General features: G+C 31.6%; 1 protein-coding gene across 4 annotated transcripts in view; it reads left to right on the forward strand.

Annotated features, from left to right (window-relative positions):
- LOC129957597 (cell adhesion molecule Dscam2-like) overlaps window positions 1-27,337 on the forward strand; it is a 929,106-nt gene that overhangs the window by 786,472 nt on the left and 115,297 nt on the right. For all 4 annotated transcript variants that reach the window (XM_056070014.1, XM_056070015.1, XM_056070016.1 and 1 more), the window contains exons 14-15: window positions 12,197-12,345; window positions 25,159-25,290. In XM_056070014.1, the coding sequence (XP_055925989.1) occupies window positions 12,197-12,345; window positions 25,159-25,290 (281 nt within the window). The remainder of the gene's footprint in view (window positions 1-12,196; window positions 12,346-25,158; window positions 25,291-27,337) is intronic.

Here is a 27,337-nt window from a genome sequence, read left to right on the forward strand (position 1 = left end):
ATTACAACCAGTGGGGAGGGTCTACCCAGAGCTTTCTCGTACACACTTTTATAAAAATGCTACCCCAGAGAACGCCTTGTATAACATTGGCGTACAATAGTTACCAAATAATAACTTTTGGTGTGAATCTAGCATGTTTACTGAATTTATAGTGTTATCTTGGCGAGTAATTTGACAATTAAGCCTTGATAGGCGATTAATAACATCTAAAAACGAATTTGTATTTTTATATGTGTGTTACTCAATCGATTGAAACAAAAATTCGTTGAAAAGCTTTACTTGTCACAGAATCCTATACCTAATTTAATATATTTTACTCATTGTGTTTTTGAAGTATCCCTGAAAGTACAGACAGACAGATGGTCAACTCCTTGTTGTATTTTGCTCAAAATTTCACTGTAGATGTTGAATGAGTGGACCGAATTTTATCCATCTAGCTCTCTTCATTTTTGTAGTTGTCGTGTTAACTTATATTAGAACAGCCCGACAGACAAACTTTCTTCGGACGGATTTTGCTCAAAATATTATATAAATCTATATATTTGATGTAAAGAACATATACCAAATTTCATCAATCAAGTTTAACCTTCTGACTGCGTAATTTTTTTAAATCAACATTTAGATGCGATGTTTGCAAATAAGTTAAAATATTTTTCAAACAAAGGGAATTCATACTATATGTTACATTAGTTACTATATATTACTTTTGCCAATGAGTCAGAACAGTAATTGTGCATGAGTGAAATCACGAACACAGTGATTTGACGGTAAAAATAGAAAACGGAACATAGTTTCTAGATACCTCTCGTACAATGACAACCACGTCCTATCACTTTAAGAAATCTATTTTAAAGATTCTTTTGACAACGGAACATAGTTTTTAGATACTTCTCTTATAACAATAGCAATGTTATATCACTTTAAGAAATCTATTATTAAAATTCTTTTGTCAACTGAACATAGTTTCTAGATATCTCTCGTACAATAATAACCATGTTATATCACTTTAAGAAATCTATTATAAAAAAAAATTTTGACAACGGAACATAGTTTCTAAATACCTCTCGTACAATAATAACCATGTTATATCACTTTAAGAGATCTATTATAAAAATTCTTTTGACAACGGAACATAGTTCCTATATACCTCTCATACGATAAAACATTTTTATATCACTTTAAGAAATCTATTATAAAAAATTTTTTGTCAACGGAATACAGTTTCTAGATACCTCTCGTACAATAATAACCATGTTATATCACTTTAAGAAATCTATTATAAAAATTCTTTTGACAACGGAACATAGTTCCTATATACCTCTCATACGATAATAACCTTTTTATATCACTTTAAGAAATCTATTATAAAAAAAAATTTGTCAACGAAACACAGTTTCTAGATACTTCTCGTACAATAAAAACCATGTTATATCACTTTAAGAAATCTATTACAAAAATTCTTTTGACAGCAGATCATAGTTTCTAGATACCTCTCGTACAATAATAGCAATGTTATATCACTTTAGAACTAAATTATAAAAATTCTTTTGACGGCGAAACACAGTTTCTAAATACCTCTCACACAATAATAACAATGTTATTTATATCACTTTAGGAAATCTATCATAATTTTTTTTGACAACGGAACATAATTTCTAGATACCTTTTGTACAATAATAACCATGTTATATCACTTTAAGAAATCTATTATAAAAATTCTTTTGACAACGGAAAATAGTTTCTAGATACCTCTCGTACAATAATAACCCTGTTATATCACTTTAAGAAATCTATTATAAAAATTCTTTTGACAGCAGAACATAGTTTCTAGACACCTCTCGTACAATAATAACAATGTTATATCACTTTAGAAATAAATTATAAAAATTCTTTTGACGTCGAAACACAGTTTCTAAATACATCTCACACAATAATAACAATGCTATTTATATAACTTTAGGAAATCTATTATAAAAATTCCTTTGACGACGAAACACATTTTCTAAATACCTCTCATACAATAATAATAATGTTATTTATATCACTTCAGGAAATCTATTATAAAAATTTTTTTGACAACGGAACACAGTTTCTAAATACCTCTTATACAATAATAACAATGTTATTTATATCACTTTAGGAAATCTATCATAATTTTTTTTGACAACGGAACATAATTTCTAGATACCTCTTGTACAATAATAACCATGTTATATCACTTTAAGAAATCTATTATAAAAATTCTTTTGACAGCAGAACATAGTTTCTAGATACCTCTCGTACAATAATAACCATGTTATATCACTTTAAGAAATCTATTATGAAATTTTTTGGCACTATAACACCGATATCCCATCAATGTAAACCTCTATTTATAATTACCAACAATCAGGTTATACCTGAAAACAAAACTATGAAAACCATGAGTTTCATTTCTAAAGCAAAGATAACGATCTCTTGACCTTGATTATACTTCGGCAACATCTCTATACCAAGTAAAAATCAAAACAAATGTCAACTATGTGGAACATTATTTGGCGATGCGTTCCAACAGCTTTCGATAAAAAGCAGGGTGTACAATATTTTTTTGTCCTCTTCAGAAACGAAAGTGCGAAAGCAATCTTCCATAAACGCAATTAGTGTCATTCGTGTAGCCAGATACTCCAGACATTTCAACAACAAAAGTGACAGATATTTCAATCTGGGAGCCAATTTCCGGAAATCTTGGTAAATCGACTTGACACCTTTTTTTTCTTCGACTCTTCGAGGATCAATAGCTGAGGAAGATAGTTCGGTGTATGAACCTGCCTTTGATTAGTTCTGCTGTGAACTGAAATAAGTTTCCGAGAAACACTTTGTGACTGAAAAATATTTCGGGGTCTTTAAAAAAAATTCTGTGCGAATGAAAGTTCTCTGAAATGTTTTAATGGTTTTCTATCAGATTCAACCGAGTGTTATTAATTTATGAAATAATCAAGTGAAAACTGTCAGAAATTATCTGCTTTTGACATCAGTTATAATATTTTTGACTTGGTCTGTTTTTGATTAAACTTTTAGAGTCAGATGAGTCGTCTGATATTAATGAATTAGGCAGAAAAGGCATCTGATATTAATGAAGATGTGTCATCTGAGTTGAGTTAGTATTAATGAATTAGATGAGTATAATAATATAAAAGAATTACAGGACTATATTAATGAATGAAATGAGTCATCTGATATTAATGCATTATGCAGAAAAATCATCTGATATTAATGAAGATGAGTCATCTGAGGTGAGTTGATATTAATGAATTAGAATAAGTATATTGGTATTAATGAATTAGATGATTATATTGATATTAATGAATTAGATGATTATATTGATATTAATGAATTAGATGAGATTATTAATAAAGGATATGAGTCATCTGATATTAATGAAGATGAGTCATCTGAGGTGAGATGATGTTAATGAATTAGATAAGTATATTGATATTAATGAATTATATGAGTATATTGTTATTAATGAATTATATGAGTATATTAATGAATGATATGAGTCATCTGAGGTTGAGTTGATATTAATGAATTAGATGAGTATATTGATATTAATGAATTAGATGAGATTATTAATAAGGGATATGAGTCATCTGATACTAATGAAGATGAGTCATCTGAGGTGAGATGATGTTAATGAATTGGATAAGTATATTGATATTAATGAATTATATGAGTATATTGTTATTAATGAATTATATGAGTATATTAATGAATGATATGAGTCATCTGAGGTTGAGTTGATATTAATGAATTAGATAAGTGTATTGATATTAATGAATTAGATGAGTATATTGATGTTAATGAATAAGATAAGTGTATTGATATTAATGAATTAGATGAGTATATTGATGTTAATGAATTAGATGAGTATATTGATGTTAATGAATTAGATGAGTATAGTAATGAATGATCTGAGTCGTCAGATATTAATGAATTAGGCAGAAAAAACTGATACCTTTATTAGAAAATAATCTTTTTACTTTATCATATACAAAGAGCATAAAGCGATAGTATTGCAATCGTCACAAAATCCAAAATTAAGATTTTGACAAATTTCCACATTTCAGAACTTACTAAATCCAAAAATCGCTTTTTTTAAAACAAAAAAATTATATGTGTTTGTCTCTCTGTCCATGAATGAGAAATAATCTCTTTAAAGACTTTAATAGAAAATAATCTTTTTACTTTCTCATATGCGAAGTATACAATTAGAAAGTGTTGTGAGGATCAAAAAATCCAAAATTAAGATTTTGACAAATTTCCACATTTCAGAACTTACTAAATCCAAAAATCGCTTTTTTTAAAACAAAAAAATTATATGTGTTTGTCTCTCTGTCCATGAATGAGAAATAATCTCTTTAAAGACTTTAATAGAAAATAATCTTTTTACTTTCTCATATGCGAAGTATACAATTAGAAAGTGTTGTGAGGATCAAAAAATCCAAAATTAAGATTTTGACAAATTTCCACATTTCAGAACTTACTAAATCCAAAAATCGCTTTTTTTAAAACAAAAAAATTATATGTGTTTGTCTCTCTGTCCATGAATGAGAAATAATCTCTTTAAAGACTTTAATAGAAAATAATCTTTTTACTTTCTCATATGCGAAGTATACAATTAGAAAGTGTTGTGAGGATCAAAAAATCCAAAATTAAGATTTTGACAAATTTCCACATTTCAGAACTTACTAAATCCAAAAATCACTTTTTTTAAAACAAAAAAATTATATGTGTTTGTCTCTCTGTCCATGAATGAGAAATAATCTCTTTAAAGACTTTAATAGAAAATAATCTTTTTACTTTCTCATATGCGAAGTATACAATTAGAAAGTGTTGTGAGGATCAAAAAATCCAAAATTAAGATTTTGACAAATTTCCACATTTCAGAACTTACTAAATCCAAAAATCACTTTTTTTAAAACAAAAAAATTATATGTGTTTGTCTCTCTGTCCATGAATGAGAAATAATCTCTTTAAAGACTTTAATAGAAAATAATCTTTTTACTTTCTCATATGCGAAGTATACAATTAGAAAGTGTTGTGAGGATCAAAAAATCCAAAATTAAGATTTTGACAAATTTCCACATTTCAGAACTTACTAAATCCAAAAATCACTTTTTTTAAAACAAAAAAATTATATGTGTTTGTCTCTCTGTCCATGAATGAGAAATAATCTCTTTAAAGACTTTAATAGAAAATAATCTTTTTACTTTCTCATATGCGAAGTATACAATTAGAAAGTGTTGTGAGGATCAAAAAATCCAAAATTAAGATTTTGACAAATTTCCACATTTCAGAACTTACTAAATCCAAAAATCACTTTTTTTAAAACAAAAAAATTATATGTGTTTGTCTCTCTGTCCATGAATGAGAAATAATCTCTTTAAAGACTTTAATAGAAAATAATCTTTTTACTTTCTCATATGCGAAGTATACAATTAGAAAGTGTTGTGAGGATCAAAAAATCCAAAATTAAGATTTTGACAAATATCTACATTTTAGACCTTACTAAGTCCAAAAAAGGCATTTTCGAAATTATATTTGTTTATTTCTCTGCCTGTGAATACAAAACTCAAAAACTCTTTAAGCTATACAGATGAAATTTAGCATATGGTCTTTATGCCACATTTGAAGATTTCGATCGAATTTTAAAAGAAATCCATTCTGATGAAGTCTGTCAGTCCAGCTGCCCAAGTACAAATTAATAGAATAACCAAAACGTAAAGAGCTAGATAAATAAAATTTGGTACATAAATTTAATATCTGAAATGTAAATTCTTCTCAAATTTTGAACAAAGTCTGCCATAGTAAGGATCGTCTGCTTGGTCCGTACTTTATCCCACTCGTGAATGCAGTAATTCAAAAACGCAGTGATTTAAATAAATGAATTTGATATGTCACGTTGAGACTACAATTATAATTCTATGCTAAATTTGGATTTAAATCTATTGGAAAGAAAGCGTCCAAGTTACAAGTTCGATTTTCTAGTACTTGTATATACCACACTGATCAATCATCCAAAAAATATCACCAAAATTGTACATTATATTCGTTGAAAATGCTTCGTAGACTCGTATAAAGATTAATATTTCGTAACAATTTTTCTCAAATGTCATGCAAGTTATTCACCATCTTCTAAAAAGTTAATAATTTTGTGTGGAGAGAGAGATAACACTTTCTAAAATAAAGATAACGATCCCTTGACCTTGATTATACTTCAGCAATAACACTTTCATTAGTTTAGTTAGTTATATTAACGTTCCCTTTTTAAAGCAACACTAGGGCTATTTTGGGATGAACCTCGGAATTTTGAACCATGGTCAGATGTTGTGGACGACACCTGAGCAGGCAGTTCCCTCTCTAAATTTCCGCACTACACCAGTGGAGGACGTTTAGTTCCGATAGATTTAACATGTACCAGACCCGCTTATACGGTGATTTTTTTCAGTGGAATCGGGTCTCGAGCCTGAACCCCACTGTTTCCGAAGCCAAGACCTCACCATCAGGCCACCGCGGATGACACTTTCATAAGAGTAAGCGAAAAAGTTTCGAAGAAGACTACTCCGGCGTTTTATTTTGTTTTGAACATAAAAGATAAAATTCTATATTAATTCAGATTATAGCACCGGTCAAGAAATATAAACTTCCATGTAATAAAAATAATTTAATCCGTGCTATTGACATTCTATTTGCATAATACGTTGTTTAGTAAGACAAAAAAAAATTAAAATTCTGTTCCCACAAAAGAGCCGCGGTGGACTGGTGGTAAGGTCTCGGCTTGTGCTGTAGGATTTCAGGTTCGAGCCCCGATTCCACCGAAGAATCGTCGTGTAAGGGGGTCTATTGCACGTTAAATCCGTCATGCCAAACGTCCTCCCGCTGGTGTGGTGTGGAGTGTAGAGGGGGTGCCAGCTCAGGTGTCGGCCTCGTCATCTGGCCACGGTTCAAAATTACGAGGTCCGTCCCAAAATAGCCCAAGTGTTGCTTTACAAAGGGATGTTAATATAACTAAACTAAACTGTTCCCACAAAAAAAAGAAGGCGCAGTTTAGCCAAGGTGGACGGAACCACTAAACCTCATAAATCAAACCATGCCAAACCCATAAAAAAATAATAATAGACGATGTTCATTTTTATTTCCTGCGAGAGAGCTTGAAACTAAAATAAAAATCATTCATTCTCAGCTCAAGTAAGATCAAAAATTCTTTCATTGAAAACTGACTCAATTTTGTGACAAAAATTTCAAACTTAATTGTAAAGTGTTATATAACCTCAGTGTTCCGCTAATTATGTTTTAAATTAAATTTGAATTTTCAGTTTCGATATGGAGATCTGTCATTTGCGAGATCTTGATACAAATAAATCCTTCAGTATCAAATTTCTCATCTAAAACGTCAAAAGTTAGATAAGCCTCATAATTCTGAACCACGATCAAATAATGACAATGTATCTTAAGCTATTATTCTCGCTTTTCAAACATTGACACTGCAATTGCAAAAAAGGCTTTTGAACCTCAACGGATTTAACAGTCACTACTGTTCTTTTCAAAATCCCGAGACGACCACTTTTCGAGATTCTATCCCACTAAGGGGTGGAACGTTGAAGGATGTGCGCATTTCCGCAGTTTACTTTATTGTTAAATGTAAACATCTCCTGCTTTGCTCTTTCTTTTCACCCTTATTTAGATAAATTAAACACATACGAACGCATACGCAAAAGCGCGAAAGGTTTTTGACAAACAATATGCAATGTGACAACAATGCAGAGGAAGATCTTCCTTGGAATCGGGTCGCGAAAGGACGACAAAGTAGGATCGAAACCGAGACTCTACTACAAGTTTATCACAAAACAAAAATCTCATATAGTCAAAATAACAAATTTGGTTCCAAAAGGAGTTACTTATCAAACCTTGCAAAATTTAGTATCTATAATTTAATTTAGTATGCATACTTCTGCCTTTAAAGCTATACAAATATAACTGAAAGTAGATGTCTTAAGTAGCGTTTACACGAGGCCAGCTATTGCAGGCAATAAAAGGCCACGCCTATCTCAGGAAGATCACGTGACCCCAATGCAAAAATTTCAAACAGTTTCCCTGATGAGACAACCATTTGCCATTGTGGTCACCTGATCGTCCTGATATATCTTTGGCTTTTTATTTCCCACAATAATTGGCCTCGTGTAAACTCTGCGTTATTGATAATCACATTGAATCGGTAAGAATTTTCCGCAGTTGGAATACAAATATTGAGATAGCATTTTACCTCTAATCATATGTAATATATAACAAAATTCCGTCTTATGTAGTGATAAGGTCAAGGTTGGTAGCTGGAGGTTTTGAGGTTCGAAATTCTGTTCCATTAAAGATCCACTACAAAGCCTTGATTACATGAAATATGAAGTTCAAAAACAACTTTTTTCTGATGTGTCTAATAATATGAATGAACTAAATACGTTATTATATATATATGTAGGATCAACCAAGGCATAAAGACTAGTCCACTTGTAAAGCGAGTAGACGTTTGGAGATAAGTCAGCCTTCTTATGCCCTAGGATAAAATTAAGCTTCGAATCATTCCCACTGCCATGATGTTTTCAAAAATAGTGATAACGTCACGGTTGGTAGACTGGGGGGGGGGGGGGATTAGAGTTCGAAATTATGTTCCATTAAAGATTTCCCATAAAATCTAGCATACATGAAATTTGAAATTAGTGATCAAAGATCCTCTTCCTGATGTACCTAATAAAGTTCTAGATGGAATGAACGAAGTACGTTAGTACATACACCTGTAGGATCATCCCAAGGCATAAAGGCCTAACAAGGCATTCCACTTTTTAAGGTAAAGCGAGTAGACGTTTGGAGATAAGTCAGCCTTCTGATGCCCTTGGATAAAATTAAGATTCGAATCATTCCAACTTCCATGAATTTTCGAAGCATAGTGATAACGTCATAATTGGTAGACTGGAGGGTTTAAGGTTCAAAATTCTGTTAAATTAATTATTCATTATAAAACCTGGCGTACGTGAAATTTAAAATTAGTAATCAAGTATCATCGTCCAGGAATACCTAATAACATTCTAAATGGAATGAATGAAATATGTCAGGAATACATATATTGTAAGATCACCCACGGCATAAAGACCATTCCACTTTGTTCATCTAAAGCGAGTAGACGCTTGGGGGTTACGTCAGCCTTCTGCCTCTGGTGCCTTAAGATTAAATTAAGTTTTGACTCATTCTCACTGTCATGCATTTTTCAAGGTTACTAAAATCATGGAGATGGTCTGGCTTTGCCAAAGGATTAGTAACAACAACAGAATATTAGAGAAAAGGCACCAGCTCATGTATCACCCAAGACATAAAGACCATTCCACTTTGCTCATCTAAAGCGAGTAGACGTTTGGGGTTTTTGTCAGTATTCTCCCTCTGGTGCCTTAAGATCAAATTAAGCTTCGAATCATTCTCACTATCATGCATTTTTCAAGGTTTCTAAAATCATGGAGAGGGTTTGGCAAAGCCAGACCATCTAGGATTAGTAACAACAGAATATTAGAGAAAAGGCACCAGCTCATGTATCACCCAAGACATAAAGACCATTCCACTTTGTTCATCTAAAGCGAGTAGACATTTGGGGGTTTTGTCAGTCTTCTCCCTCTGGTGACTTAAAATCAAATTAAGCTTCGAATCATTCTCACTATCAGGAATTTTTCGAGTTTTCTAAAATCATGGAGATTGTTTGGCAACGCTAGACCATCTAGGATTAGTAACAACAACAGAATTTTAGAGAAAAGGCACCAGATGCATGTATCGTCATCATTATTTAATCACAGTTCGAAATTTCAATGTTTCTGAATTCATGGAGATGGTGTAGCAAAGATGGACCATCTAGGATTAGTAACAACAACAGAATTCCAGAGAAAATACACCAGCTGAAGTATCATCGTCATTATGTAATCAAAGGTCAAATTATGTTAAAAAATCACCGTGGTGTTCCTGAAAGAGACATTAATGCTGAAAATTTTAAAAGGAATAATTTGAGTTCAATTCTTTTATTATGTGCATTAGAGGAAGTATACAGGAAGACTACATCAAAGATGCCAGAATTTACTATGAGTAAGTGCACAAACTGTTACTTCTACTGTCTACGGGAAATAGTATGTAGTAAAATTGACGACTCTTGAACAAAAACCTTTCCATGTTTTGACATTTGAAATATATAAATCTACTACTGCAGTTTAACGTGAGTTTTGTACCAAGCTTGATTATATATTTTTTCGAAATAGCAGTTGGTACTAACAATTTGAAAACACTGAATTTTTTTATAAAAGGAAAGACATGGTGGATCAAATAATATCTGAAGAAATGGGTGAACTTATGGAAATCTTTCTACCTAAGAAATCTTGCGATTTATAAAAGATCATGTGTTTGTGATTCCTCGACATTTAACTAGCCGATCATTTGTTAATCACGTGTTGCTTTAATTACTTCAAGACTTTCTGATAAATGTATGAGACGAAATATGCAATCACTTTTCTGCATATCAAGTAATGAGTGATGCTCATTTTCTCAACAATCTGATTATTTGTTAATCATATGCTTCTTTGATGTTAGTAATCAATAAGAAGAAATAAGTTTTTGCTTTTGTACATGCCAGTTAATGATTGATGCTACGGACAAAGGAGCGTGTATTTTTTTCTTTCCAAAAAGCTTAACCATCCGATCATTTGGTAATCGTATGTTGTTTCAATTATTGCAAACTTGCTGATAAATATATGCGAAGAAATCAGCAATCGCTTTTATGCGATTTTAATGAATGGTGCTCAGAATAAAGGATTGTGAGTTTTTGCCTTTCCAAATGTTTAATTATGCAATTGTTTATTAATTTCATGTTGTTTCAGTTATTTCAAACTTGCTGATCTATCTATGAGAAGAAATCAGCAATCATTGTATTTTTCATGCCAAGTGGCAAATGGTGCTAGCAATGAATATAAATTGAAAAAACTTTTGAGAGTTTTTTTTTTCATTCCTATAGAACTAATCAGGGTAAGCAAGTCAAAGTTGATAAATATTATGATGATTTAAAACTCCGATATGCATTTTAATCACCTGGTATCATAGTAATGTATGAACCAGACCAGCGAACTTTAAGTGTCTTTGGTGACATCGGGTATCAAACTTCAGATTCTTTAACTTCGAAAACCAGAATTTATAATCACTTTTAATCAATCAATCACCAACGGTTGCGGTGGTCTGGAAATAAGGCCTCGGCTTCGGAATCAGAAGGCTTCAGGTTTGAGACCCGATTCCATCGAAAAAAACAGTTGTGTAATCGGGTCAGATGCATATTAAATCCGTCGAGGCGAAACGTCCTCCCACTGGTGTGGTGTGGAAGGTTGGTGAGGGAGTCTCAGCTCAGTTGTCACTCTCGTTATCTGACCGTGGTTCAAAATTACGAGGTCCATCCCAAAATATCTCTAGTGTTACTTTAAAATGGGACAGTAATATAACTTAACTTAAAAATTACCGAGAATTTAGCAATATCAATTCCAAATATAAAAACGGCATATAACTTTAAAAAATATGAAATATCATTGTTAATTACATTAACTTACTGTTAATTATACTTGCATTTGCTATTTTTAATAACACAAATCATTAAATAATATTCGTTAAGTTCATTAATAATATTCGTTCATATTAATGCCGGTTAAATAGTGGAATACTAGTATTAAATAAACTTGTTTTAGTTATTATTTAAGGCACATGATGTAGTAAGCACATAATTCAAAATGTTTTGCACCTAAAAATCTATTTAAATCTAATCTTATCCATATTAGATCATGCTTTTGTATGATGGTTTATGAAGATGTTTTACTACAAATAGATGGAATTATTCAAAAAAAATTAATTCAACATGATGATAACTTTGATAATCACCATTTAAATCGAAACTTCAACGTAGAGCAAGTTTTAAAAATTATTGAATAACAGATTATTAATTATTTGTTGGTATATTGTTAATATTGTTAATTATTTGTTGGTCCGATTACATGTTTATCCTAATTTATGTCAACACATAATAAATTAAAATTTCTTCAATCCTATTTCTTTTTTTCAGTTTTATTAATTTTCTTCTATCTTATCTTTTTTTTTCTAGATATTTCATACGAAACATATCTAAAAAGCATCAGACGACATCGGAGCTACAGATACTGAATGCAGCAAGAAACGACACAGGAAAATATACCTGTACTGCAGTTAGTGAAATTGGAATGGACGAATCTGTTATTCAATTCCTTGTACAAGGTTTGTAAAATTCAATTCTTCTAATACGATATGTATTTAATATATTTGAAACTATAAAATTAGGTTTAAGTGTAGTTGAGTGTGCCCCCGAGTTTTTCGCCAATACGGTAACCCAACGAAACGATCTTAACAACCCTAATGCTGTTTTATTTACTACTTTTTTACAGTGGTTGAGTTGTACATAAACTAAAACTATTTTCCGAAAAATGTCAAATTAAAAATAATAAAAAATGTCAATTAAATATTTTAGTTTAGTTTTGTATTATAATTAAAAAAATTTTATCGCTCATAAGATACTGTAATGTCATTTTTGATGTGAATACGAAATGTTTATTCTTTTGCAATACTTACTGTCGATATACGTTTTAGAAATCGTCTGAATTATTAATTTAAGAAATCGTCTGCAATGGAATTCTTTTCACTTTTCGTAATTCTTTTTCTGATCTGACAGTTTCCTTAATAATTCGTTATGACACAAGAACGGATGTGTGGAGAATGGAATGGCAGGAAATATTTTGAACCTGCAGAATGGATGAAGGGGAAGGGAATATATATATATATATATATATATATATATATATATATATATATATATATATATATATATATATATATATATATATAATATGAGTTGGGTAAAGGATGCTTGTTTGAAATTTTATATGGACTGGTTTGACTGCTTCATTTCCTTGTTCTTTCTTTTGTTTTGATTATGTACTGCTTCTGTTATCCCCACAGTCCTTATGTTCGATGAGCTAGCGAAGCTACTAAAATCCCGCTCCCACTGCTAGCGAAGTCGTAGGGAGGTTTGTTTTTCTCAGTTTAAAAATTCTGCCCTGTGCCTTCTTCAGATGCCGAAGGCATCGTATGCTCTAAATTTTACTCTCTACACAACAGACCGTCGCAGCCGGTTTAAAAAACTTCTTTATTTCAAAATTGTAAAAATAATCAGCGAGAGAGATCTCAAAGGTTAAGAAAATAAATAAAAACTCGTATAAAACAATACTTATCAGTAAAGATCGAAATTTTAATGCAAAAATTGGTAACCGTAACTTTCTTGTAGAAATGTTTGTTTAGTCAGCCATCTTTATTGGCGACTTGGCGTCCTTGACACTAAAGGGGTATCCTAAACTACACTTTTACCTAAAATGATTTTTATTTTGTAATTATTTTTAAATGTTTATCTTTTCAAATAGGAACTCAGAAAATGAATTGATATACAAAATAATCCAAAAAAATTGCCGTGATAAGTAACGAGTGGGGGAGGTCTCCTCAAACTTTTCTCGCATACACTCTAATAAAGGTGTTATCTTAGAGAATGCCTTGCATATCATTGGAGTACAATAATTATGAAATACTAATTTTTGGAGTGAATTGAACATTTTTACTGAATCTATTATGTCTTCCTTGGCGAGTTATTTGACGGTTAAACCCTAACATGCAGTCAAAAGTATCCGTAAATGTACTCTTCTTTCTATAAAGCTATTGTAGAAGCCTATTATTTTATTTATTAATTTATTACAAATGTCCAGAAGATTGGCTATGACGCCATTAGATCTCCAGCTTTCCAATATTTCTGAACCTTACTGTTTAAAAACACAAGTGAAGAACACGAATCAAGATGAGTAGCATCAAAAATTTGATGCTGTCCGCACAGAGGAATAAGGGGGAGTCACAAAGCCCAAATCAGTATAGGTACGCGGGCAAACAGTCATGGCTTACAGTAATGCGGAAAGTCATACTATTTATCCTGCGACCCGCCCGAAGGCAAGGATAAATAATACTGCATTATCGAACCGCCGCAACGGCCCCACTGGTGGAAACTGTGGTTGAGTCCTAAGGGCCATCATCCGGCCACGGTACAACCCTTCCCTAAGGAAGTACATCCCATCACTGATGGGAGGAGCCAGGCCCTCACCTTTTCATTTACTCTCCAGGGTGGCGAGATCCAACCACCATACCGGAAGCATCTCATCCTCATTCCAAGATGCCCCCCGGGGGATTAATAAGGTCGAAAAGTGCCACAGAGGCACTTCTAGGAAAATCTGGGATCAACTGTGTATCCTCAAGCAGTGAAGCTCATGGCTTACCGGCAGAGTCACACAATACTCTCTACTTTATCCTTGACGTATATATTCTTTTATCAGGAGTTTGACTGAATGAAATGAGAGGCTTTACAAAGGTCTCTGGAGGACTCTTGCACCCCTTTTGGCCAAAAAGCAGCCTCGTTCCCAGGAATCCCGCAGCTGGAATCCACTGGAAAGAAACTGCAAAAATTTTCAGTAAAATGTCAGAGATACGAGGAAGGAGGCAAAGCTGTAGCAGATTTAGTGTTAACTAGGGTGTACCACGTGGGAGCCTGTAACACTACACCCCGCCTATTCTTTTATAAGAATGTCAAATTTTAATATTCATTGCCTTTCTCTGAAGTATATAGATTTTATAAATTTGCATCAAAATATTATCAGAATAGAAAATTTATCCAATTGAGAAAATCTATTCAATTTAATCTTATAAGGCTATGGAAAAATTAAAATATAAACGAGAAAAGAAGTAGATATTTAAATTTTAAAAAAAGTGGGAATATGATTTTGTTCCTTGTTTCCATAAGTATGCATTTAAAAACTATTCCTCTCATATAAAACGGGGCCGCGGTGGCCTGGTGGTAAAGTCTCGGCTTCGGAACCGGAGGGTTTCTGGTTCGAGACCCGATTCCACCGAAGAACCGTCGTGTAAGCGGGTCTGGTGCACGTTAAACGCCCTGGCCAAACATCCTCCCGCTGGTGTGGCGTGGTGTGGAGAGGGGGGTGCCAGCTCAGGTGTTGTCCTCGTCATCTGACCGAGGTTCAAAATTACGTGGTGCGTCCCAAAATAGCCCTAGTGTTGCTTTAAAAAGGGACATTAATATAACTAAACTAAACTAAACTCCCATATAAAAATTGAAACAATTAATATTTTGAGTTCATGTAAAAAGGTGAAATGTCGAATCGCAGCTAAAATTGAAAAAAAAAATTAAATGCGATATAATTTATTACAGATATTTTTATCTTATTATTACTTCAATTATTAAGTTAGTTATTTCAAACATTTTGGAATAAAATTTTAAAAGTAAGTCCCCAAGTAATAAGACTTTCTGAGAAACACGCTAAGAAAAATAAGTTCCGAGAGACTTTATAACTTCTTTTAATAAATTCACAGAATTTTCAATTAATATTTTTTTCATTTTCGTCGTTTCATTTTTCGTTCCGTTTAAAGAGGAATTTTGATTTCGAAATGCATCATTATATTTCGCACTTTACGGAACTAATGAATTATTAATGAGAAAAGTAGCATAGAATTTTATTAAATTACAAATTTCGTTTTCTTTTTTTTCTAAGAACTAATTGATTTAAAAATATTTTATTCGAAAAAATGTCATTAATAATAATATTTTATAAGTATTACAATTTCAATAGAAGTATTTAAGTATTCCTAGAAAGCTCATTCTAGTTTGTTATTATAAGTCTAGCCATAAGTCTTTTTATTCTCTAACTAAATATTTACATTTCCATCTTCTTATAAAAAAATTTAAGGATAATTGTTCATATATGCACACCCAGGTTTACTAGAAATTTGATGATTATGCCAAGATCTTTAATGGATTTACCCGGCGATATTTCAAATTACGCCAAGATCTCTAAGATAATGTATTCATTTGATGTATTTTTTTCAAATTACGCCAAGATAGCCAAGTTAAATTATAAATAAGATGCCAAGATTTTGGCACGACGATTGCATTCCTGAACTTAGCGATTTTCGAATTACAATAAGTTCTCCAAAATAATGGAGTAATAATAAAAAATTTATTATTCAAATTAAAAATCGCCAATCGTTGACGATGGTTTGATCTTTTTAATGATTTAACGTAATACTAAATTTCCATTTATCTATCTAGTGTGTTAACTAAATTAAAGAACTATAATTACTATAAATCGATCTTTGGTAGGAATGTAGTGTTTTTTTTTCACTGTAACAGTATATCTTTGGCAATTAATCGAAGATAAATATGCTAGAAAATCGAATATTCATTTTCAACCTTTTTTACTCAACGATTAAAATCAAAATTTGACGTAGAACTGTTATTCAGTCACAAGTTTACGTAAAAAATTTCAGTTATTTAACTCATTGCGTTTTTGTGTTATCACTCTAATTTCATCCTAAAGTATAGACCGGCAAACGGATATGGTTCCAAATTTCATTGTTAACCTTTTAAGATTTTTTTTAAAAAAATAGAAGTTTTTAAAATCGTATATAAATATTAGCTATGATTTTTAGTACTGTACCATACTTTACATCATTTTTTTTTCTTTTTCATGACTCCCATTTTTAAATTTTTAGACATTTGGATTTCGTAGACATTCCCTGTTTTGATTTTATTATAAATTGATCCATATTGTTACAAAAGTTTTTCTTCTACAACAAATACCGCCACTCAATTGTAATTACTCAGCGCATTTAATTGCTATAGTTCAGCAGCTTTCTTGCTGTCTCATCCTCTAATTTCTCTTATTTGTCGGCGACTCCGACTCCTCTCACACACACACACAACTTTTGACGATCCACACAACTTCTTCCGATCCCACACGACGTCTTCTTCAGCTTCAGATTGCCCATCTTTTATAGTTCCGTGAGGCGGGGCTAGAATCTTCAGACCAATCAGGGCGTACCTGGCTGTATCTCGGGTCTTAGTGGATGGATCGTGCAAGTTCTCGAACTTTCCAGTAGTATCCATTTATTCGCCAAACTCGCCAAATTCAACGCCAAGTCGCCAAATGATCGCCAAGTTAATTGCCAACTTCTGAGTTCATTGACACGGCACCCGCTCAGCACACACAGGACAGATCGTACAACGGTCTTTCTTAGGATGACACTATTCGTCTTGCTGGGAAGCAAAATTACAGGTTTGTAACAATATATTTTAATGTCCTGAGTGTAGCGCAGCTTAGTCAAAGACGGCTTTTGTATCATAAATCACAAATAAACTCTACTCCAAATTTCATAGCACTTCAAGTCATAAATCTATGTGACAAATTTTACCAATCTAGCCTTTATCATTTTAGTTATCATGTTCGCTGATTCTCGGACAGCCAGACAGGCATATGTTCTCTGAAGGTATTTCTTTCAAAATTAGATATAAACCTAAGTTTTGGTGATAAGTCCATTTACCAAATTTCATCAAGGTAGCTTAAAACTTTTTGTGTTATCATGTTCATAGACAGATTTATATAATTCCAAAAAAGAATGTTTTTTGCCCTCAGGGTGGTTTGAAAAGTGGACATTCGTCAAAATCTCGAGTTTAAAATTTTTTTATCATTACAATATTTTTTCCTTGTATATTTCATATATGAGAAAGTGAAAATAATAAACGGCACAATAATCGACATTTTCTTTCTCTGTTTCAACATAAATTCTATAAATGCTTGACATGAATATTAATATTGTATGAATTTGCATGTGTATCGTTATTTTTATAGAATTAAAAGTTCTAAAACTATGCCCATATTTTAACGAAAAAGTAATTCGATGCATATTTATTCACTTAAGACTAGGACTTCTTTATTGCTCCGAAAAATAAATATATGTATAACTGTTTTAATTTATATTTTACCGAATCATTTTCCACATCTTCTTACCGTTTTGAATTCATTTTTAGCAATTAAAATTCAAAAAACAAACAAATAAAAATTCAAAATGATGCACCGTCTTGAATGGTGAGAGTTACCATCTGAGTGTAAAAGATATAAACTAGTTAGTTTAAAGTTAATATAGTCTGTTCAGTTTCGTTGGATAGTAGAAACAGTCTAGTGTGCATTATTCAAACCCTTCCTAATGAAAATCTGATCTAAATTTTGCCTTGATGATCTGAAATTGAATCCTGTATCTTTTAGCAATTTTTGGAGTATTGCATCCACATATCTAAAAGTTCACAGACGGGCGATAGTGGGCCTATTGAAATAACTGATCGAATATTTGATTCAAATTATTCTGAAATTATAATAATTAAGCCATATTATTATCCACTTATACACCATGCTTCGTGCGTTTTTGGGTTAATTTGGCCCACATGTATACTAATAGTATATCAACCTTATAACCGTCAATTATTCAAGATCTATATCTTCGTAAAATGGCTTTTATCATAAAAGCGTTTAAGATTTTCTATGTGAGAGTCGTTATTAGGATAATTTTCAGAAAATTATTATTTTTTTTACGTTTCAGCCGATTTTAGGATAACAAATGATATACGACTTTCTACGTGCGAGCCTTTGCATGAGAGTTTCGTTAGTGCGACTTTCTACGTTCCAGCCGGTTGAAGGGTTAACACCTGGGCAAATGCGATTTTGATCCAAAGTTAGATATAGATTTACAATCATGGTGCTATGTCCAAATACCTGCCATCCTTGTTTCAAGTAATTTGATATACTGGCATACAAAAAGACTTAATTCTAGTATTGGATATTTATTTTTTGGGAGGAAGTGTGAGGGGGGGGGGATTCGAGGAGGTCTAAAACGTGGTCAAAAAATATCGTGATCAAAATATTTGTGATTGCAGTGCTTCGTATATTTTCTATTCTCAAAGATGAAAACCCGCCATGCGTTGCGCTTGCCCAAGAAGATGTTGAATTCACAAAATTGAGATGAGATGAAAGATATAGGAGAAGATTTTCATTAATTTATTAATGGAGTGAATCACGTTTAAAACCGTAATTAATAACTTTAATTTAAACGTAATTAGTAATCGATTAGCTTTGAATAAAATGTTTCTCTTACTTAATTTATATCATCCATTTAGAAAGTATATAAAAGCATCCCTTTAGATTTTACAGTTTCGGGATCTTGAAACAGGCAATACTACGTATAGATAAAGTTTTTAATAGAGCATAGTTTTGCAAATTTAATACTAATTGATAATCGATAAACAATGTTTGATATAATTAAAGATCTGATGAATGGCAACACTAGCACAGTTTTAAACCAATTTTAAGAGAAAATTTGAAACTTTAAATGTAAAGTGAATTGAAGAAGATTTAATCTCTTATTATCGAAAAACCTCGCTTCAAAATATACCCCAAATTTATCAAAATAATTATTTTATTCATTATTTCCTTTACTACTTATTACCCGGATGACCATCACCCCAGTTTCATTGAATAAATTTGGATTTTATAATAACTCTGACTGTTTCTCCTGTTATCAAGAAAAATGACATTTAACACTGTCTAGTACACTGTTTGAAGTATTCAATCAAAGAGCATACTTTTGGTGCACGTCTTATTACCTAAATAATCATCACCCAAGCTCTACTGAATAAGTTTGGACTTTAAAATAACCCTCTCTCTCCTGTAAGCGAGAAAATGACATTGAACACAGTCTCGTGCACTGTTTGAAGTATTGAACTCAAAGCACATACCTTTGGAGCACGTCTTATTACCTAGATGGCATCACCCAAGCTCTACTGAAAACATTGGACTTTATAATAACCCTGACAGTCTCTACTGTAACAGAGAAAATGACATTTAACACAGTCTCGTGCACTGTTTGAAATATTCAATCAAAGAGCATACTTTTGGTGCACGTCTTATTACCTAAATAATCATCACCCAAGCTCTATTGAATAAATTTGGACTTTATAACAACCCTGTCTCTCCTGTTACCAAGAAAATGACATTTAACACATTCTTGGGCACTGTTTGAATTATTCAACTCAAAGAACATATCTTTGGAACAAGCTTACTGTTAATCACCAAAAAAAGAAGTTTCGTCTTTTAAAATTTTGATCCATAAAAACTGTTTTTCATAATATCTTTCTACAGATTTTTCTTCGTTCACTGAAGTTTTTTGATATTTATTAACTCTAACTCTCTGGCATTAGGAAATGACAGCCGTTGCTGCTAAAAGTCCGAATTTATCTCTTTCAGTAATAATAATAATAATTAAATGCGTGACTTACACTTCGCTAAAAAATATGAAATGCGCCAAATAAAAAGGAAAGACCGTAGCCGAGATATGAATGTTTCAAACGGGCGAATCAGAAGCGTATTGCCATCAATTTTGGTAACGAGAGAAAACTTTAATTAGGCACCAGAAATTCCAAGAAGGCTAGGCAAATAATTGCATTTTGCCCATTTATCATCCCTTTGCACGATTGATGGTTCATAAGTATGTCTCATTTTCTAACCCTCTACTTCTCAGTATGTATAGAATCATACCTCTCGTAAACTATCATTTAATTAAAACAGTAGGCCTACTTCTGCTGATTTTGAGATATAGATTCCAACAAATATTTAATTAACGGGTTGACAATCAGTATCCGTTACAACTCAGCATTACTTTCTATTATTACACTCGGAGCCATCGCAAAATCCTCCCCCTAAATTGATCTCATGTCTTACGCGTCTCCCTACTTCTGGTTTGGCTCTGGAAAATTTCAATAATAAACTACTTTTCAATTAATTAAAATATTTCAGGATACACCGGACTAAGTTATGCAAATTCCAAACCAGAGCCGTATCTCGTTAAATGTGATTATTGAATCTGGTATCTGCATCAAATAAATGCGATTCTTTCTGTTCCTGCTTCCAGGAATTTTGATGGAATTAGTGGATGTTGTACCGCAAGCCAGCTAATGCGGATCGCTGTTTTCTAGTCGTTTTAATGCGGTTGTGGTTTCACTTTTGTTTCGTTTCGTCAGATGGATGTGGTTGTGAAGGGGAAGTAATTGAATTTAAATGGAGGGCAACATCCTTTGTTAATTAGGATATACATTGTGAGGGAAAGTCAATGCTTTTAAAGCGAGGGTTTCAAAGAAACGTGGAGAGCAATAATTCGGAGGGAAATATGCAAGTGATTTCATTACCACTTGGATATATTTTTCCACAAATTGGTAATACATACCAGTTATTGAAAATAAATAAATTTTTATGCAAATCTATCGGTGCATTAACAGCAGATATCGGATATTTAAAATATTAGCATTTTCTTTAATATTTGATTATAACTAATGTATAATAATCCATAAATATAATAAATACATGAAAATAATTGTCTTTAAACTTTTACTGGGGTGGTGAAATTTTAGGACTTAACTGGGGAGGTGCGGTCTACGAGACGTCATTTAATTTACGCTCAAATTAAATTTTCTAATGAATGTATTAGTATGAAAAACTGCCAATATATTTTGCAGATATTTTTCTTGATATATAGATATGTTTTAGAAATTTTTCAAAATATATTATCATTGAAAAAAGCAAATGCGTTAGAACATACATTTTCTTCTCAAATTACATGTTACAATAAATAATATTCTTGAAAAGGCATATTACTTTTTACTTTTTAAATCATATTTATTTTTACAGTATATGAAGGTATATAGAAGACAATATAATGTAAAATTCAACAATTATATGAAAAATATAAAAAAAATGACAGTAGGTAAAATGGGCCCTTTTTTTATCTGCTTGTGTGACTTTCATAGCATGCATGTATAGAATGCATCTAGTGCATTTAAATCATATAGGTTAAAAACTAGTGTAAAAACCGACCTATAAATTCTGTATATATATCTCTTGGTATATTAATATATTTTATAAATTTTTCAAAATACATTATCATCAGAAAAATGAATTATGTTTGAACATACATATCAAAATCAGTTGAATGCAAACTTTCATCGAAAAGCTCTTCTGTTCAATTATCCTTATCACTAAAATCACTTTATGCTTCATTTAAAAGTGTCTGGAGCACTGCTTCATAATAGGATCAGTAAACTGGATGATATTTCGGGGCCCAAGTTTTAGCGCCATCTGCTAAGCCTTGTTTATTACAGGGAGATGCGGTCTTAGAGACCGCGCTTGAAGAAATAACTGAATTATTTTTAAAAGCATCTGCTGAAATCGGTTCAAAAAGTGCACGTGTATTGAAGGTCACAAAACAGGAAGTTACAGGGTCAATCCATTCAATTGAGCTAAAAATAGAATAGGGGTGACAGAAAATCCATCGCTAGAGGTCTCACAGACCGCGCCAGTTAAGGGTTAATACACATTAATTTTTTGAAATAAATAAATTTTTATGTAAATCTATTGATGCTTTAACGGCAGTAATCGGCTATTTAAAAAAATCGGCTATTTAGAATTTCTTTAATACTTGATTATAACTGAACATATGGAAATACTTCTTTAATACACATTAATTTTTTTGAAATAATTAAATAAATTTTTAGGCAAATCTATTCATGCATAATAATGACATAAATTTTTATCGGAGTTCGTGTCATTTAAGCTATTTGTTTTTATGTGTATGCAACGTTAATTGCTTTGTGTTCAAAATGTATTGATATGGATTTTTAATAAGACAAATTACTTAATTGTTCATCTATAACATTAGATATATTTCACTGTCTCTATTCAGAAACAGTTGGACACAATATGTATGATATTATGGATAATGGTGTACATATTTAATTCAGTAACAAAGTAAAAAATACATTTTTATTTTTTTAAAAAATTAAGAAAATAATTTCTAGTTAAAGGAATATATATATAAATCTCGTGAACTCAGAAAAAAATACAGTTGGCGCATGCATTGCATGATTAATCCGCTGACACGAGCAAGCAGCTTAAATCCCAACGTCATCTTGATTAAAGCAGGTTCATCACAATAGTTTTAGCAATAATAAATAATTTTGGTACGAAATGAAGAGTCTAGTGAAAGTAATTATCATTTAAAATAATAAAGGGTTAAACGCCTTCAGCGATCATCTGTTTGTCCACTACATTAATAGCATCAGTTTAGCAATGTCAATCAACTTAGAGGAATTTCATCAACTGCACTCTATGAAAGTACTTTTTAAACCATTTTTGTACAATAAACATATAAGTTTTATTAATTGGATGTGCTCACAGATTGGCGAAATCGATCTAGTTCTTAAGGTGGGGAGTGGTTTTCCTAATGTACAAGTTCTTTTGCCTTCCTTATTATCTTAAGTCATCATCATAAAATCATATCATTTATAAGAAAGATTAACCTTTTGCTCTCGGAAAAGTAATTCTATGCATAATTATTTACTTAATACATCGACTTGTTTATTACACCTAAATAAATACATAAAATTGTTTTGAGTTTCTATGAAAAATGAATCTAAATTTGGGTGGATCCTAGCACAGTCCACCTCTTGGCATCTTTTTGAATTCTCACCAAACGAGTGGCGATAACTTCGCCAATGTGGCAACCTAGACGGATTTTTTTTATTTATTTTCATTTTATTTTATTTTTTATTATTTATTTTATTATTATTTATTTATTGTTTTATTTTATTACTATTTATTTATTATTTTATTTTCTTATTATTTATTTATTTTTATTATATTTATTTTATTTTATTTATTATTATTTCTGGCCTTCAAATATCGTTTTTTAATTGAAAAATAATAATAATAACAAATATTCAATTAGTAGTCAACTTGGCGAGATTTTAAATAAGACGCCAAGAGGTGAGCCCATCTAGGATTTTACCCTAAATTTTTTTTACCATTCTGAAGGCATTTTTAACAATTAAAATTAAATAAATAAAATGTCAAAATGATGCACCGTCTTAAATGGTGCTTAAGAGAAGACGTTCGAGTGCAAAAGGTTAATCAGTCATAAATATTAATTTTAATATGAGGCATAAAATGTAATTCGCCCTCTTTGTTTTGTGCTTCAGATTTATAAATTTTTTAATTAATAAAGAATTTCTTTAAATCCATATATCCAAAATAATTAATGATGTACAGAGAATTTATTTTTGATTTTGGATTGATACATTCTGAAAATAAAAAAATTTCAATGTCGAAGCGTTAAACTATTGTGTAAAGTCTTGAAGTAGATCTTAAATCAGAAAAGATCTTTATTTTATACTTTTTAATACTTTTTTATCACTTTCTCGTATATGTGTTCAAAAAAAAATATGAACTAGAGATTTTGACTAATATCCATGTTCAGACTTTCCTGAGTTTGAAAAATACATTTTTTTTATTTCTTTATTCATTTTTTGAAAAATGTCCGTCTGTCTATCTTTTGAAACAAAGATTACTCGAAAACTCTTTGAGCTTGAGGGCTGAAATTCAGTATGCAATCTTTACATTAAAATTGTTGATTTCTATCAAATTTTTAGTATAATCTATTCAAGTCTGTCTGTTCTGCTGTTCGAATATAAGTGAAGACGACAATTACAAAACAAAGAATTAGATAGATAAATTCGATATATTTGATAGGTGTCAATATCTATAGTGTAGACATCTATCAAAATTTTCTGCCAAATCCGACTCTGTGGGTTGACTATCTGATGGTCTGTTCTTTTAAAAACATGTAAGAGCGATAATTCAAAAATACAATGACTTGAATATATCAAATTTGTTACGCTTTTTTCTGTTTACAAATGCAGTTTTGTGTCAAATTTTTGTCTCAATATGGTTGAGAAAAGCGCATCTAAACCACAAATTTGGTTTTTGAATTTCATTAACACATGCCTAGGATTAATCGCCAAATTTATCGCCAATGATGCACGATGAATTCAGTAAAAATGTTTAATTCACTCCAAAGATTAATATTTCGTAACTATAGTACGCCAAAGCAATGTAAGATGACATGACTAGTTTATATGGTATGAAAGAAAATTTTCTCTAGACCACTCTTGCTGGTTCTAGATTAATTATTCTGTTTTTGGCATATTATTCTTTGTGTTTGGAAAAGCATTGATGAAACGCCTAGTTAAATTAATTATCCATTTTTTTTCAGGTCTTCCAGATGCACCATCAAATCTTACCGTCCTGAATACAACTAGCAGATCAGTGAGTCTCTTTTGGGAAGTGGCTCATAATGGCAATAGCCATATAACGGGCAGCATTGTTCAGTACCAAACCGTATCTGGTAAGTAAACCGTCAATGAATTTCCTCTAATGTCTCAACACATTTAAAGTCTCAATGGATTTCCTCTAATGTCTCAACACATTTAAAGTCTCAATGGATTTCCTCTAATGTCTCAACACATTTAAAGTCTCAATGGATTTCCTCTAATGTCTCAACACATTTAAAGACTCAATGGATTTCCTCTAATGTCTCAACACATTTAAAGTCTCAATGGATTTCCTCTAATGTCTCAACACATTTAAAGTCTTAATGGATTTCCTCTAATGTCTCAACACATTTAAAGTGCCAATGGATTTCCACTAAAGTCTCAACACATTTAAAGTCTCAATGGATTTTCTCTAAAGTCTCAACACATTTAAAGTCTCAATGGCTTTTCTCTAATGTCTCAACACATTTAAATGTTCATTTAACATTTAGTAAATTATTATGCTATTTTAAAATATTCACTTCATTGTAATATCTACATGTTCTTTATATTATTTTCAATCATCGCTTTTTTTTTAATTTTTCGTATATGTAGTATAGAGAAAGTATAGTAATCCTCAAAAAAAAAAAAAAAAAACTCGAACTCCAGAATTTGACGAATGTCCACTTTTTATATCTCCCTGAAAAACATATTTTTAAAAAATGTCTGTCTGTCTCTGTGACAAAGATAACTCAAAAACGATAATCAGGGATACTGTTGAAATCTATTATGCTATCTTTGCACCAAATATGTAGATTTGTCAAATTTTGAATAAAATCCATTCAGAGGAAGTCTGTCTGTCCGGCTATTCGAATTAAAGTAAACACGATAAATACAAAACGAAGAGAACTAGATAGATAAGATTCGATACACAGATTTAGCATCTATAATGTAGACACCTGCCAAAGTTTGACCCGAAAAAAATGGACTGTTTGTTGATTTGTACTTTCAGAAACATCTAAATGAGTAATTCAAAACCGCAATGACTTGTGGTGAACCTTCATAAGCCAGATAACAGCTACGGGACACTAGTAATTACTTTTGTCTTGTGGTCATGTTATTCGGCTACTAATCCAAACATTGCGAATTCGGCCCTCGCTATCGCCAAAAGCAACATTGGTGACCCGGACGTGATATTGTAGCGATTTGGTCATAGCGAGAACCGAACCCGCAATGTTTTGGTTCGTAGTCGAGTAACATGACCCCAAGACAAAAGTAATTACTCATGTCTCGTAGCTCTTATCTGGCTTATAAAGCGTCACCACAATCCTCCCCCTCCACCGACTTAAATGTATCAAATTAGGTATGAGAGTTTGTGACTACAAATGCAGTTTTGTGCCAAATCTTTGCTTCGATCGATTGAGAAGAATTTGTCTAAAGCACAAATTTCATATACTGTTAACCGCATGCCAGAGATTAATCGCCAAAGATGATACGATATATTCATTAAAAATTCTAAATTCACTCCAAAGGTTAATATTTCGTAACTGTTGTATGTCAGTGCTATACATTGCGCACTGTGGCAAGGGAAGTTTAAACACTTTATATATACACGTATTATATATATACTTATATTACACGATATAACACTTTTATTGCGAGAGAGTTTTGGGAAGAAGCTGGGCTTTTAAGCTTTTTCTGCTGACATTGTGATGAAACGTATGGCAAAGTCTCGTGTTCACAATTGATGGATAACGGATGTGACATATAATTTAACAATATATTTAGATTCTAGCATAACATAGCTATATATGACAAAGTACGTGGTCTAGCATTATTGACTGCAGAAATACGAAATGAGTCTGATTATTGTTAAATCCATCTATTTTTTTCCGTGGTGGAATGAAGGCGAAATTTATTCTGTCAATCCGAACGGCACATTAGTCGTACCTAAGGCAATTGTTTCGTCTAGTGAACTGTTCAATGATTCAATGGACACAACTGCCAAAGAAATAAAAGAAAGTCGAAAATTTATTCACGCGCTTCATAATGCGATACGGAACGGCGGTCTTCCTATATACAGAAAACATCTATTAACTTTCAGCTCTTCTAAATTACCTTAACTAATTAAATCAAGATGTA

The sequence above is a fragment of the Argiope bruennichi genome, chromosome 11 (assembly GCF_947563725.1).
Source record: "Argiope bruennichi chromosome 11, qqArgBrue1.1, whole genome shotgun sequence".
NCBI classification, from domain to species: domain Eukaryota; kingdom Metazoa; phylum Arthropoda; class Arachnida; order Araneae; family Araneidae; genus Argiope; species Argiope bruennichi.